Source organism: Parambassis ranga, unplaced genomic scaffold, assembly GCF_900634625.1.
Source record: "Parambassis ranga unplaced genomic scaffold, fParRan2.1 scaffold_31_arrow_ctg1, whole genome shotgun sequence".
Lineage (NCBI taxonomy): Eukaryota > Metazoa > Chordata > Actinopteri > Ambassidae > Parambassis > Parambassis ranga.
The window spans coordinates 324,535-340,935 of record NW_021144801.1 but is presented as its reverse complement, the minus strand read 5'-3'; the positions used below and the strand labels follow the sequence as shown (position 1 = coordinate 340,935).

The 16,401-nt window shown below is 47.9% G+C and overlaps 1 protein-coding gene and 1 pseudogene across 1 annotated transcript; one reads left to right on the top strand and one right to left on the bottom strand.

Annotated features, from left to right (window-relative positions):
* The first annotated feature begins 2,945 nt into the window (after window positions 1-2,945).
* Window positions 2,946-12,332, top strand: LOC114430887 (uncharacterized). The gene is made up of 5 exons (XM_028398708.1): window positions 2,946-3,345; window positions 7,906-8,259; window positions 8,384-8,592; window positions 11,680-11,845; window positions 12,085-12,332. Exons 1-5 carry the CDS (start codon window positions 3,276-3,278, stop codon window positions 12,330-12,332), a joined length of 1,047 nt encoding a protein of 348 aa, XP_028254509.1. The 5' UTR covers window positions 2,946-3,275.
* A 2,168-nt stretch (window positions 12,333-14,500) lies between these two features.
* LOC114430898 (high affinity immunoglobulin gamma Fc receptor I-like) overlaps window positions 14,501-16,401 on the bottom strand; it is a 3,684-nt pseudogene continuing 1,783 nt past the window's right edge.

Genomic DNA, 16,401 nt, shown 5'->3' with positions numbered 1-16,401 from the left:
ATTCTCTTTAAAATGAGTGTCCAGTAACAGAGCAGTGTTAAAATGCCAGTAAGCAGACCTATGCTTTACCTTAGCAATGAACACAGTACAGGACAGCAGCGAATGGTCTGAAAACCCCACAGGAATGATTCTGCACCCTTTAAAAATGTTAAAATGATGCTTAAAACAGTAAAACCGGTCTAATCTGGCCATGGAGAAGAAGTCCTCTCTCCTCTGGACCCAGGTGTACTGTCTGTGGCTGCCGTGCAGCTCCCTCCACACATCGGTCAGCCCATGAGCCTCCACCAGCTGCTTCATGGCCTGTTTGGAAGCAGCATGAGGCTCACAGTGGTTTCTGTCCATCTGATCGTTCTCTGTGCAGTTAAAATCTCCTCCTAAGAATAAAAACTCTTCAGGGCCACACTGACTTAAAACCACACTGAGTCTGTTTAAAAGCTGGACTCTTCCTGGTCCTGCATTTGGAGCATACACATTAATAAAAACAACCGTAAAGCGCTCATACTTGGCTCTGACCACCATCAGCCTGCCCTCCATCACTTCCTCCACTGTGTGGGACTCAGGCAGGAAGTTTCTAGAGAAAAGCAGAGCTACTCCTCCACTGGTGCTGTTCAGATGGCTTAAAACCAGCTCCCCGTCCCACTCCCTCCTCCAGTCTGTCTCATTTAAAGTGTCGCTGTGCGTTTCCTGAACCAGCATTACATCAATGTGTTTAACCCTGACCAGTTCAAACAGGTTTGCCCTCTTCCTCACATCTCTGGCTCCATTAACATTCAGTGTGGCGACCCTGAGATCACTCATGGCTCTTAATGTGAGGAGGAGCAGACAGGACAGGGCCGTCAGCACACACATTGTCCTACAGAGCTGGAAGACTGTCATCATGACGGAGCTCCTGTTTGACTCTGAGGACTAGCTTCTTCAGTCTGTACAGCTCCTGGTCAGTGTAGCCCCCTTTACCCCGGCTTCTGATCTGAGACCTCACACATGTTAAAAACAGCTCTTTGTCTGGGAAGAAATCCTCCACCTTCACCTTCTTCATGTTCTTTGTGGTCTGCAGGAAGATTTTCACCTGCTGTACACTGTACACACAGTCCTGCTGTGAGGAGGCCGACGTCTGAGAGTCAGTCTGACTCTCCTCCTCCTCCTCCTCCTCTCCCATGCTAGACTCAGGTTCCAGTGGTCCTTCCTGCTGTTGTAACTCATGTTCACTCACTGCACCTCTTCTGCTCTGACAAACACTGCTCTCATTGAGCTGTTTCCTATGAAGGGCAGGAACTCTGAAAAGGTTCTCTTCCTTTGGGTCTTCCTCAGTGACCCCATCTCCATCCTCTGCTGGTTTATTTAATTCACTTACTTCTGTTGTTTTCTCAGTTTGATCAGTTTTACTCTGTTCATCTGTTCCTTGTTCGTCCTGTCTCTCATGCACCTGTCCTCTGTCTTCCTGTCCTTGTTTGTCCCTCTGAGGCCTTTCAGCAGAGGCCTCCTTCTCAGGGCAGTCTCTGACTATGTGCCCCTCTTCTCCACACCCAAAGCACTTCATGGATCCAGTGTTAACAAACACAGTGTAATCAAAGTCCTCCACTTTGATGTGAAACACTAAATTCAGCTCCTCGTCTTTCTTTGACGGGATCATGAAGACTTGTCTCCTGTGAGACACGACATGCTTCAGGAGCGGAGACCTGCACCCTGAAGACAGCTTCCTGATCGGGGAGACTATCTTCCCGTGTCTCGCCAGCTCCCTCAGCAGAAACTCATCGCTGATGAACGGTGGAACATTCGATACGATCACTCTCTTTGCCGGTGTACTCAGCGGTGCCACCGGCACAAACACGTCATTGATCACGACGCCGCTTTCTACCAGTCTGTTCGCTTTAGCGACGTCATCCACAAAAATCACCACAGCGCCGTTCATCCGAGCCGCGGACTTAACGCTGTCATACCCCACTGCTTTCCCCACAGCCAGCCCGCAGTGCTCCACAGAGCAGGGGAAGGACGGGGACACTTTCACACCGTGCTTCCTGGTGAGTTTGGTGAACTCCATACCGGCGTCTCAGCACGGCGAGACGCCGACCCACCACACACCACACCAACCCCCCGAAAAACCCCTCTAAATCTCCAAAACAACCCGATCTACAAAAAACACCAACTCACTAATTACAATATTACATAGAAAAATGAAAAAAACTAGAAAACCACTCGCAATGCTCTCAGTCACTGCTCAGCGAGCTCCCTCCGTCCACTCAGAGAGAGAGAGCGAGAGGTAGAGAGAGGGGGAGGAGAGAGAGACAGAGAGACAAAGAGAGAGACAGAGGGAGAGACAGAGAGACAGAGAGAGAGAGAGAGAGACAGGACAGACAGGAGACAGAGACAGACAGAGAGACAGAGAGAGAGACAGAGGGAGACAGAGAGAGACAGAGACAGACAGAGAGAGAGAGAGAGACAGAGAGAGAGACAGAGAGAGAGACAGAGAGAGACAGAGAGAGAGAGAGAGAGAGAGAGAGAGAGACAGAGAGAGACAGAGACAGACAGAGAGAGAGAGACAGACAGAGAGAGACAGAGAGAGACAGAGAGAGAGAGACAGAGAGAGAGAGAGAGAGACAGAGAGAGAGAGAGAGACAGAGACAGAGAGAGAGAGAGACAGAGACAGACAGAGAGAGACCACTGAATATGGATCACAGTTCATATCTATGGTGAAGACTGTCATAGCTCCTACCCAGCTCCATCATAGCTGGCCAGCAGGGGGCGATGTGTGCTTTCTGGACACTACATGACTGAATACGTCTGTCACCCAGACATGAAGGTGAGGAGTATGATGCATGTCATCCCGCCTCTGACCTCTGACCTCTGCACATTCTCTCCATACAGTGAGAAGTGACCCCCAGCCTGCTTTTTGTCCACCGCTACATGAATGAGAGCAGTTAGAATGGATGGATGATTTTATCAACCTATAATTTAAAACCGGCTTCTAAACAAAGGAAGAGATCTTGAGTTGTCCCTCTCATCCTTAAGTGTCAGCCGGGCAGTTTCAAGTGTGGGCAGAAGAACAAGAAGAACTGAAAGGATCCCAGCAAGTGAAAGTCAGCGGACCACTCGACGTTCAGCATCGTAATGTGTGGAAATACTCAGGTCAGATCAGCGCTTCCAGCAGGGTAAGTGCTCTGCGGCACCTTTTAGCAGTCACGTGATTTACAAGAACAGCTCTGCAAACCTACCCCGCCCCGTGCTGCTGGTCCACTGCTCATCCAGACTTTACCCTGCAAGGACCCAAAGCCGGAGCGATGCGCGCTGTGACATCTGCGGCGCTCCTCGGCGTCCTGCTGGGCGTCTGTCTGCCGGCGGCCGCTGACGGTGAGTGTGTGTTCTTTTTTGTTATTTCTGACGCTGTCTCTGCATGGAGACTCTGTTCTGTCTCTAAAGTGCATCAGCTGCCAGACGCATCCATGTGCACGCGCGTGGACTCAGCTGTTTTCAGGAGCGGTGACTCAGGCCCGTGGGTACTGTCCTCCCATCATATTATCAGTCCAGTGGCATCACATTGGTCCACATCAGTTCATGGCACATGAAATCCTGCTGGTCAGCGAGTGAAGGGTTAAAGCATTCATGTGACGCATTCATCAGGAAGGCGGTCAGTCTGTGCTGCTGCCTGATTGCACTCTTTGCTTGTTTCTTAGTGATTTGACGTGTTTTTCTTGCATATGGCAGTGTGAACATTAAGATTCTGGAGGCTGTGATTTGGGCTGGTTTGTTTCACATGGGGCGGGTTTTACGTTCAGTTTGGGCTGGAAACTGTCTTCAGATCTGGAACCCTGGCTGTCTGACGTCAGGGGAGGAGGAGAGGAGAGGAGGAAAGCAGCACAGAGACAGAGGTAATGTTACAGTAAAGATGATGTCACTGACAGGATATTGCAGAACGATGATTGATGACGTCATGAACGATTAGCATAGCATGCTTTGCTAGTCAATCAATAGCCATATATCAGCTAATGGTATGGACGGCCTGGTTGTTATGGAAACGGTCATGTCACTCCTGTAACATGAGATCTATCCAGCAGCTCTATAGAGTTCATTTACATGCTCATCTGTTTGTTGTGTTACAGTTCATATTATTTATATTATGTGTGTTTATCACATGTCAGTTCACTGCGTGTTATACATATTATACTGTGTGTTATACATATTATACTGTGTATACATATTATACTGTGTGTTATACAGTAGTCTGCATCATGCATGTGTCTCCAGGTGTTTCAGGAATTTATATTATTCATGTTATTTCATTCTTGAAATCATGTGTTTATTATTAGACTTCTGTCTTCAGAGGCGCTGCTGAGCAGCACCACCCAGCACTGATGCTGTCATGGTTTCAGCCAGGTCTTTTATTTTGTAGTTCATTTCCTGTTTGTATTAGGTTTAGTTTTACTAGTCACTTCCTGTTTTATTTTGAAACTGATCTCCCCCTTGTGTTTCAGGTCTGTTACTTCCCCTTCCTCATGTGTGCTCCCTTCCCCCTCCTGTGATTACCCTAATGTGCTTCACCTGTGTCCAGTTGTCTTCCCCCTCCTGTGTGTGAAGTCTGTGTGTTTCCTCCCTCTTGTTGCCAGTTCGTTTTGTGAGTTGTCCTGTGACACAGCCGTCCGGGCAGCCTTCCGCTCTTGTGATTTCCCCAGTGGGTTTTCTGAGTGAGTTCCTGTGTATCACCTGTTTTGATCAGACTACTGTTCGTTGCCTTCGCCCTTTGTGTTACCTTTGCCTCGTGGACTGAACTCCTGTGTACCGATTACTGCTTTGGACTTTGACCACTGGTTTTTGCCTGTGCCCTCTGGGATACCTCTGCCTCGTGGACTGAACTTCTGTGTACCGAACCTAGCCTGCAATAAAACTCTGAGTTTGCTTTCACCTCCGGCTAAGTCTGCATTTGTGTCCTCCGTCTCACAACCCCCTGACAGATGCAGCAGCACCAAGCGGACCTGCTGTCACCTCCACCTCAGCAGCACCAAGCGGACCTGCTGTCACCTCCACCTCAGCACCACCCAGCACTGATGCAGCAGCACCAAGCGGACCTGCTGTCACCTCCACCTCAGCACCACCCAGCACTGATGCAGCAGCACCAAGCGGACCTGCTGTCACCTCCACCTCAGCACCACCCAGCACTGATGCAGCAGCACCAAGGGACCTGCTGTCACCTCCACCTCAGCACCACCCAGCACTGATGCAGCAGCACCAAGCGGACCTGCTGTCACCTCCACCTCAGCAGCACCACCCAGCACTGACCAGCAGCATCAAGTGGACCTGCTGTTGCTCCAGTAGTGGAAGGTGGAGCTGGCGGTCATGTACATTATCTTGGCAAAACGACCCAAAATGACCTGATAGAGTCCATCAGTTCTAAAATAATCCAACATGTTGTGACATTTCTCCATCACCTCAGACTGCACCCTGACCTGAGTCTGAAGGAGCAGCTCTCTGTCAGGGTGGTGTCACAGGAAGACATTCCTCAGGTATCGCAGCATCTCTTGGAGCAGTCCACAGGAGGACACTTGTCATCTCTGTGTTGCACATCAGAATCACAAATACTTTATTAACTGTTCAGTTTATTTTTGTATTTGTTTCATTAATTCTTTTTTTTAAATGTAAAATTGCTTTATTTAAATAAAAGAATGTCCAAGACAAAGCTGCTAAGTGTCTTATGAGTGTATGCACACTAGCAGAGGAATTTACTGCGATGGAACAGATCAGAGCAGCTGACTGTAGCAGACCTCTGGTCTGTGTGAGTTTAACTCTGTGAACGTGTGGATGACTGTCTGCAATAACACATCCCGTCTCCCGGTGTTTACTGTGCGCCAGCCGCTGTAACACCGTGATCAATACTGGGATTAGTTTTTTATCGCCACCTTGTGGACAGACGCTCTCTGTGCGCCGTGTTTCTCCTTCCAGCAGCTGTTTGCAGCTGCTCATCTAAACTGTCCATGGTCGCTGTGCTTCCTCCTTCTGTCTGTGTGTTCTCACCTGAAGAACCTCTTGGCTTCATCACATTCATCACACCCACAATAAATTCAGACCAATCACAGCACGGGTGATGCACAGCCTTGAGAGAAAAAGTTCTGCCATCACTACGTTTTTAGCATAACGTTGCCTCCTGAATTCCTCTAAGTGGTGCGGCTGCAGGGCATTGAGAGTGAGACACACATTTCAACAAGTCCTCACGCGGAGAAATGATCAGCTTCACCACACAGGAACTCCTATAAACATCAGCAGACTACTGTGCACTGTAGCTGTCTAGAATTAGCGACCTATCGACCAATCAGGAAATAGAATTCCTTGTTGCCAGGTGAGGCCTGAGGCTCAGTTCCATGAACGTGCGCGTCACCTCTGCTCAGAATGCAAAGTGTGGACCAGCTGGAAGTGGAAGAGAACTGTCAGGAGAGGGACAGGACAGCTGCCGTTATATTAGTGATGGGACGTCAGGACACAAAGGTAGCTAACTGTATTTCAATATACAAGTCGCACCTGAGTATAAGTCGCATACCCAGCCAAAGGATGAAAAAAACGTATACTTAAAGTCATGTTGATGAAGATTCTCAGTCATCCAGGTCATCATACGTAGAGCAGTTGAAGCGAGGCGTCTGGACTTGTAGAGTTTTCTAGAAGACGTTTCTCTGCTCATCCAGCAGCTTCATCAGTTCTAACTGTTGGTGGGAAACATGGTTTATATGTGGTCACAGACCTCAGTGGGTGGGTCTGGGTAAAACTAAAAAACTTACAAACAATAGCACTAAATGTTTCCATACTTACCTGTGATGTTCTGGCTGACTGGGCCAGGTGAGTCTAACGACTGGCTAACGACTATGAAACTGCCGGAGGGGGACTGGTTGACAGCCCTTTGTTCTTACTGTGAGTATGTGCAAACTTCCTGGGAATGGATGGAATCACTGCATTGTATGTGGTAGAAAGATGATGTCTGAGGCCACCACCTCTGTTAAGGGAAGGTTTTTCCAGCTTAACATAGATGCTTCCTTGACTCCTCTTTCATACCACCTTTCCTCCCTGTCTAAAATGTGAACGTTGTTGTCCTCAAAGGAGTGTCCTTTGCCCTGAGGTGGAGGTGAACAGCTGAGTCTTGTCCTGAGGAGGTGGCTCTCCTGTGCTGAGCCATTCTTCTGTGGAGTGGTTGTTTAGTTTCTCCAATGTACAGATCAGAACATTCCTCACTGCACTGGACTGCATATATCACATTGCTGTTTCTCCCTGGGAGTCTGATCCTTCAGGTGAACCAGTCTCTGTCTCAGTGTTGTCATAGGTTTGAAATGGACCGGGATGTCATGGTTGTTGAAGATCCTGCGGAGTTTCTCTGATACTCCTGACACATATGGAATGGAGATGTTCTTTCTCCGCCTGGTGTTGTCCTTCTTCTTGTTGTCAACGAGAAGACGTGGTTCGACGCTTATATTACAGGGTTGACCCACCATAAAGGACCGCCTGTCACCTTAAAAACTACCAGGGACCCCGGAGGAATTAATTACCCTGACCATCCGCCTGGACAACCGTCTGTATGGCCGTCAGCTGGAAGATCATCGCGAGAGTTGAGCCACTTGGTACTAAAGGGGGACAAATTTTCTGTCCGAGCCCTAGTGGATTTGGGGGCCTGAGCAGAGCCTCATAGATCAGGAATTAGCTGTCCAAGCGGGGATTAGTTTAGAACCCCTTCCATGCTCTATTCCAGTAACGGCCCTTAAAGACAGCATTATTGCCACCATTGCTCACCACAACTCCCCTGTTCATGTATTGCTGTCAGGAAACCACCACGAACGATTGGAATGGTAATCATGTGTGTGTGTGTATAGATTCTGTCTGACGCTGCTGTGGATGTGACTCAGTTTAACCCCTTAACTTCTCTGCTCTGTTCCCATTCAGAAATCACAGCTGAGACTGGACAGACTGTCACTCTGTCCTGTAGAGCTACACAGAGGACCAACATCATAGTTGTACAGTGGAGCAGAGCCGACCTGGAGACAGAAGGATACGTCCTGCTGAATCGAAATAATCGACCTGACTCAGCACAGCAGCTTCCATCTTTTAGGGGTCGGGTGGAGCTGAAGGAGGGATGGAAGGAGGATGGAGACGTGTCTCTGATCCTGAAGAATGTGACGACTGAGGACAGCGGGACATATGAGTGCAGAGTCGTCCAGGAAGGAACAACCCGCAGGAAGAGAGGCGTTCTTTTAGAGAATGAACCCATCAAGACTGTCAGTCTGTCTGTAGTTCAAGGTGTGTGTCTGTGTGTGTGTGTGTGTGTGTGTGTGTGTGTGTGTGTGTGTGTGTGTGGCAGCAGATGATGTCTGACAGCAGTGTGATGTTCTTCAGACTGATCACAGCTCTTTCTGCTCTGCAGGTCACACAGAAGCACACAGCGGGGGAGGAGAGGAGGACAGGAGCAGTGGAGGACATGTTGGACTGATTGTTGGAGCCATCGCTTCTGTTGGTCTGATCCTTGCTGTTGGTCTGGTGATCTTTAAAAGATGCCAGATGAAGAGCAGCCTTCACTCCTCCCCCGAATCCTCCGCCCCGTCTCCTTCTGATGAAGCAGCTGGACAGCCTCTTGTCTGCAGTGAACAGGGGTGCAGCAAGCTTTAGAAAAGTGTGCATTAGCTACAGATATCTACAGATATCTACACCTTCCAACATCAACACTGTAAGCTATTTATGCCACTCACTCATATTCTTACAATTCACCTACATTCTGTTCAGTACACCACGTATTGATAAGTTGAAGAAATATATTCAGATATAATCAGAATTCCTTTATTTAGTATGCCATTTAAATATATAATAAATATCTAAATACCTAGACAGCATTTAAATCCCTGAGTTGTATCCAAACAACATATTTTACAGTAAAGAGCAGGACATGAATGAACCAGTATGAATGTACAGTGTCTGAGAACTGTCACAGTTCAGAGTTCAGTAGTTTGATGGAGACAGGAATGACTTCCTGTGTCTCTCAGCGGTGCATCATGGGAGTCGGAGTCTGTTGCTGAACGAGCTCCTGTAGCTGGTCAGCACAGTGTGGAGCGGGTCAGAGGGACAGTCCAGTATGGTCTTTACTTTGGACCACGTCCTCCTCTGACACACCTCTGTCACAGAGTCCAGGTCCTTAAACCGCTAACTGGCGGGTGCGCTGTGATTGGCTGTAAGGTCTGTCACTCAAGCTACCTTGACCAATGTGCGTTGCCTCCTGTATGTGTGCACAATCAGAGACAGGGAGTCTTCTCCACCGCTCTGTGGGGTCGTTCATTCCCTTTCTCAGACGTCTTTCTGTGCACATGGGCTGTTTAAATATGTTACATCTCCAAAAACTGTGGGGGATGAAATGTGATTTTAGAAAAGGTGTAGGTGTCACATTCCCCACATCTCCCACGGCTGCGACGCCCATGGAAGTGAAGTACAGTATATACTCAAAGTTACATGTCAGCTGCTGCTTGATGCTCTGAGTTCCTGCTCTGCACAGAGGATATTTGCAGTGACCCAGTAGGTTCTGCTTGTCGGCACGTTAGCTTTGCCTGAAGGGTCCCACAGAAGGTGTAGTAGTGTCTTTGGGTCGTTAACCCTCGGGGCTTGTTTGGGCCTGAACGTGTACATTTAGGGTTTTTTTGTTTTCGTTTCTTAAAATATCGTCAGTTCAAAGGCTAAATGTGTGAAACTTGGTCAAGATGTTTTTTTGTAATTTTCTTTAATTTTTAATTTTTCAATTTATGTTATACTGTCCTGTTTCCACCTCATAGACCTGAACGTATGCCATAAATAATAATTATAATAATAATTATAATAATAATAATAATAAGGCCTAGATCTCTTATCTTGCAGAATGCAAGAATTAAAATAGCTGAACACCACAAAAATGGTCTCAGTGTGTGTGAAGAGTGTAAAAGAGAGGTTAGAAAGTGGCTGAATATACTGTGTGAGAGAAAGAGAAATGAATCTGTTAATAAATGAGTGTGTGTGAAAATTCATCCAATATTCCAGTATGGACTCTGTGTACAAACGAGTGACGTTGGTGGTTAGAAAATATATTTCTCATGCAGGTCTCTCTCTCTCTCTGTGTTTTAAACAATGGATGCAGTGATAAAACATACCTGTGTGTAACATTTTTATCACACTTTTATGAAAGGGAGGGACCTGTTTGGAGCCTAAGGGTAAAAAGTTTTCATTTTTAAAAATAATCTCTTATTACTTCAATAATAATAATGCATCAAAATCTATTATTGTTATCAATTATCAAGGCTGTAATGGCCTTATACCAAGTAACCCTCTTGGCACCTCAATTTTTTTAAATATTGCATATTTTGTGTTTTTCCAATCGTAGGTTATGAAATACATAAAGCATATAAACATAAAATATTAGAAATAATTAAAAAAAACTTTTTATGAAGTGTACACGCTTGGGTCCCGACAACGTTTGTGTTAATGTTCCAGCCTCCTGCAGGAGGACCATGCTAGTTATGTGGGGACAGCCTGCTACAAACAGAAGATGAGGGTTGAAGAAGCCATGTGAGTTCTGTTAATACAAGTTTTGTAGAGAAGGACTGGTGACCTGACTTTTCCAGTGCATGGTGTCTGCAGAGTAACATACAGCTAGCAGCTAGCAGCTAGCAGCGCCCTTGGGCCAGTGGTCTGTGCGTAGGTGTATATGTGTATATGTATACATGTTGTTAATCTGCTGTATTTAAGTTTCTACTACGCTACATTGTTCTGTTAGTTTGTGTTTTGACTATATAATTGCCATGTGAGAATGCGGACGCCAAATAAATCAGTCATCCGGCCTCTGCCTCCTCTCTTTGGACAGCACAGAAGGACATACCTCAGGAAGTTCATCCTAAAGTTAGTGCTCTGGCCGACACACCCGGAGTGACCGTAGTGAGCCGCTGGACTAACGCCACAAGTGACTCCTAACAAGTTTACTCTCAGCAGTTAAATAGTGTGACTGAGGAGGAGGCCCTGATGTGTCCATTTATCAATCCTCCCACTTACTGCATCCTCTTCCCAGTCAACAGCTGATGGGATCACACCACACACACACACACACACCCAGATGCCAGAAAAAATGCTTCCATGTAACATTTCTGCGAACAACAAATGTTTGCCTCAGTGATTTAGTCACCGTCTCTTTCAGCAGCTCTGCTTAAGCCTCCACGCCGTAGCTGTTTATTCTCTAGTCGTTGTTACACAGCTCAATGTTGACGCTGAACATGGCCGACACCGAAGACGAGATACGAGAGGTGTGTATACATACACACACATAATCGCAATATATCGTCTTTGTTACAGTATCGGGATATATCGTATATCGTATCGTATCGTGACATGTGTATGGTGATATGTATCGTATCTCCAGATTCTTGCCAATACACAGCCCTATTAAATAATATTATAAATAATATTCAGCTGTATGTACGCAGCACTGAGGCTGAGAGCAGCCTGTTCTGGGTTAACAGAAGCTGTTTATAATATGACATGTTCACCTCTCACTGAGGTTTACTCTTTAAGCTGCTGCTGTAACGAGAACAAGGTGGAGGAGTTACTGCTGCCTCCACCCTGAGTGAGGAAGTGGTTTCACAGAGCGGCTGTGAACAGACTGTCACACAAAAACCCTGTGACACAAAAAAACCCTGTGAGTCTCTCTGTCCTCAGGACTCCTCTGTCCCTGTGAGGGGTAAGTGTCCTCGGGACTCCTCTGTCCCTGTGAGGGGTAAGTGTCCTCAGGACTCCTCTGTCCCTGTGAGGGGTAAGTGTCCTCGGGACTCCTCTGTCCCTGTGAGGGGTAAGTGTCCTCAGGACTCCTCTGTCCCTGTGAGGGGTAAGTGTCCTCAGGACTCCTCTGTCCCTGTGTGGGGTGAGACCAGGGACCAACAAGGCCTTCTTTCTGTTTCTGTTCATGTCACTTTGATAAGATCAGCCTCTGTTTGTCGACATATTTTGCTGTGAGGTTCTCATTTCCTGGAGCTGAGTGCAGGAAGCAGCAGTTCCTGTAAACACTTTAAAACTGATCATGCACTGTATTGCTGTGCTCTCTGTATCTGTATCTCTTTTTGCCAGTATCCATATTTCGAGTAAATGGGGGTAAAGTGGCGGAAGCAGCGGCCAGTGAAGAAGAACACAAGCTAAGTAACAGCAACAGAGAAGAAGTGAGGAAAACAATGAAAAACAAGTCGAAGACCCTTCTGCTAGTTTCCACTCTAAAGTGTGGAGACACTTGGGGTTTTACGAGACAGGCAGAGGTGCTTAAGAAGGCTGCAGACGAGGAAGTTCACCGAGACAGAGCCAGCAGTGAATATGTCTGCTGAGATTGCTGGATATCTGCACGTTCGCGGTTTCGCTTACGTTAGATATCGAGAATCGTCGATATCAGACTCAGACTTAGGCTCAGGCTCAGACTCAGGCTCAGACTCAGACTCAGACACAGACTCAGACTCAGACTCAGGCTCAGGCTCAGACTCAGGCTCAGACTCAGACTCAGACACAGACTCAGACTCAGACTCAGACACAGGCTCAGGCTCAGGCTCAGGCTCAGCTGCTCTGTCCACTGTGTGTAAGGCCGTCAAAGTGAGGACATGTTTATATCTAGTCACTGTTTAAAATGTCTGAGGGTTAAAAGTCCTTTTATGTCGGGCTGAATCACTGAGATGTAAGGGTTAATGTGAGAGGAAGTGTCCTCACAAAGACAGCTGAACCTCTGTGTGTGTGTGTGCTGCCGCCAGTTTCTGAGCTGTGGTCTCAGCCTGTCGACTCAGAGAGAGGCATCGCCTCAGACTATTACATCAGACTAGGTATTTTTACCATCTGAGGAACTAAAACCAACAGGAAGCTTCAGGTTGAACATGCAAGAAGAAGAAGAAGAGAATGTGTCCACATGTTTGATATAAGTCAGATCACTTTATTTGGTTTTTCCTCACAGACTGACAAACTGAAGCTGCTGTGCACACACACACACTTTGCTGTGGTGATCCAAACTACAACTCCCAGAATGCACTGCTGGGTTGTTCTCTCTCTACCCACCCTGACATTTACTGTGAAATCTTTGAGGAATTACAAGCAACTTTAAAAAATATTTTAAGACAATAAATTTGACTTTTTTTACAGTGACATCAAGTTTAAATTCCTAAGAAAAAAATTTAAAGAAAAACATTTTTCAGACTCACAGTTCTGAGAGAAATATGACTTTAAAATTTGTTCCTGTCATGAAACATGTTCAGTTACAGATACAGATGGTGTTCAGACGTCCTCCAGGTGCAGTGACTGCACACGGTACACTGTACACACACTGAACACACACTGAACACACTGAGCGCTGAACACACACACTGAACATACTGAGCGCTGAACCACACTCATCTGATGCTGTGTGTGTGTCTTTGTTTCTGTGGCTCCTCGGAGGACTCACACAGCTGTGAAGGAGCGGGCTTCAGGGTGGAGTACACAACTGCTGGATCTGCTGGAAGCTCTGAACACAGAGAGAGAGAGAGAGAGTGTTGTGGTCACAGAGTGTGTGTGTGTGTTTGTGTGTGTGTGTGTGTGTGTGTGTGTGTTACCTCTCCTCGTGTTGCTCCTGATGCTGATTTCTCCATAAATGACGTCTGTTCGTCTTCTGATGGAGTAAAGTGCTGCTGGGTCACTGTCTGCAGGAGACAGAGGACAGAGACAGGTCAGAGGACAGGTCAGAGGACAAAGGCAGCTCAGAGGACTCAGAGGACAGACAGAGGACTCAGAGGACAGAGACAGGTCAAAGGACAGAGGACCGAGAGGACAGAGAGAGTTCAAGAGACAAAGAAAGGTCAGAGGACAGAGAGGACAGAGGACAGTCTGATGATCTGCAGACACTGGGGTCCTGCTGCTGGACTCTTAGTTCTCCTGACTGACTTTGAAAACCAGACCTGTCAGCAGGTGGACCTGATGAGTCCTCGTCTACTTTGAACTGCTCACAGTGCAGGAGGGAACAGCAAGGTCCACCAGGTGCAGGTCAGCCTACAGCATGCAGAGACTCAGACCTCCGTGTCTCCTCCTGCAGGATCCTGAATGGAGGATCCTGCAAGAGGAGACATGGAGGTCCTGGCGTTTCTGCTCCCCTGTTCAACCACAGACAGTCTAGACTCTGAATGGACCCCCAGACAAACATGACAAGCTGCTGTACCTCCTGTCTGGTCTGGTTCTGCTGAGGAAACCGGACCGTCCTCTGCTTCAGTCGACACTGCGAGTCCTGCAGGGAGACATGTCTTCAGTCAGACAGGGACTGGGTGGAGTGTCAGCTTCAACCACCAGACCTCATATGTAGGAACCAGGCCAAACCACCATGAGACTGTCTCACCGTCAGGCTTCCTGCAGACACATCGTCTCAGCAGCACAACCAGGACAACCAGCAGCACCACAGCAGACATGGAGGGGACAGACAGCAGCACAGACAGAGGAGGGGACGAGGAGGAGGACCTGGGGATGCTGATGAAGGAGGAGGAGGAGGAGGAGGAGTGGGTGAAGCTGAAATAAATCATAAAAAGGATTTGAACGGTCGTTGAGCTGTTTTTGTCTTCAGCTGAACATGTGGATGAAATAAGTGCAGACATCAAGGTGGAGCTCCTCACCTGTGACAGAGATCCAGCTGGGTGGAGACTCTCCATGACCGCTGATGTCACAGCTGTAGAGGCCTTCATCAGAGCTGGAAACATGGAGGATGGTCATGTGACCTGCAGGCTGAGTGCTGAGGAGGGAGCCATCTTTATAGAAAGCAGCTGGGAGGGTGGAGGCAGGGGGCCTTGTTGTACAGGTCAGAGTGACGGGGTCTCCCTCCATCACAGGGAGGACAGGACTCTGCAGGATCACTGCTCCACCTCCACACAGAGACACACTACAGCATTTCATGCAGACACACACAGCTTCATCAGCACTGAGTCCACAGGCTCATCTTACCAGAGACAGTCAGGTTGCTGCTGGTCTGTCCCTGTCTGGACTCCACCAGTACACTCCACTGTCCCAGGGGAGGAGGTAGCGCATCTCACAGGAAGAACCAGCTGCTTCTCCCCAGTCTTCACACGGAGTCCTGGAGTCTCTGGTGGTGTTTCTCCTCAGAGTCCATCCAGCAGAGCTGTCGTCCTCCTCACAGCTCAGAGACACAGAGTCTCCTTCAAACAGCTGAGAGCTGCTGGGACTCACCTTCAGACCAGCTGTGAGGACAGAGAGGACAAAGATCAGGTTGTCTTCTGTCAGACAGAACCTTCATGTCGAAGAGGTTCACTGACCTGGGTTTGTGGTGGAGCCGAGCAGCCGGGTCACACCTGGAAACACAGACACATGAGCTGAGAGAGTCTACAGACCAGACGCTCTGCTCCCCTCAGGACTCAGTGCTGAGTCCAGCTGTGGTCTATGTCAATGTTCTAAAGAACCAGAGCCACCAGGACCAGAGCTCACTTTAATCAAACCAAACTATTTAACGTCCAGGTGGACTTTTTGGACACTTGTCTGCAGATCAGGCCTTTAAAGGCTGCAGCTCCTGAACCAGGACCCTCGGATCTGCAGCCTGTTAGCACTGCTGCACCTCCAGTCCAGCCTGGGGAGCAGAGTCAGGCCTGAACCTGAGTCTGAACAGGATGTGCTCTGTGGGAGGATGTGAGGCTGCTGAGGTTTGAGCTCAGAGAGAACACAGAGGATCCAAACGAACATAGGAAACATTAAAGACAGATAGAAGAGCGCTGCACTCACAGAGGATCCACAGGAGACGTCCTCGGCCCATCGTCCCTCAGCCCGATGTGACACGGACGGCCCAACACCTCCGCCCAACATGGAGGTGAAGCAGCAGCTGTGGTTTGTAACAGGAAAAATGTCTTGGTAACACGTTAGAGAGGAGAGGGGGAGAGAGAGAGGCACAGACAGATGCTGATTGGCTGAATCAAAGTGTTAAAGCTTATTTATTGGAAATTAGTGAACTTCAAAAGCTACAGTTGGTTAAAGTTTCCATGAACACACACAGAGACACACACCACGACACACACACACAGACACACACAGACACACACACACACACACAGAGACACAGAGAGACACACACACACACACAGACACACACACACACACACACACACACACACACAGACACACACACACACAGAGACACACACATACACAGACACACACACCACACAGAGACACACACACACAGACACAGAGAGACACACACACCACGCACACACATACAGACACAGAGACACACACACACACATACATACAGACACAGAGACACACAGAGACACACACAGACACAGAGACACACACACAGACACACAGAGACACACACATACACAGACACACACACACACACACACACACACATACAGACACAGAGACACACAGACACACACACACAGACAC

What these genes read in the sequence shown, in the direction of transcription:
- LOC114430887 (XM_028398708.1), top strand. Translation starts at nt 3,276, where the DNA reads ATGCGCGCTGTGACATCTGCGGCGCTCCTCGGCGTCCTGCTGGGCGTC. An exon ending in TCTGCCGGCGGCCGCTGACG is followed by an intron (nt 3,346 to 7,905) that starts GTGAGTGTGTGT and finishes GTTCCCATTCAG; the next exon opens with AAATCACAGCTGAGACTGGA. An exon ending in AAGCAGCTGGACAGCCTCTT is followed by an intron (nt 8,593 to 11,679) that starts GTCTGCAGTGAA and finishes CTCTGTCCTCAG; the next exon opens with GACTCCTCTGTCCCTGTGAG.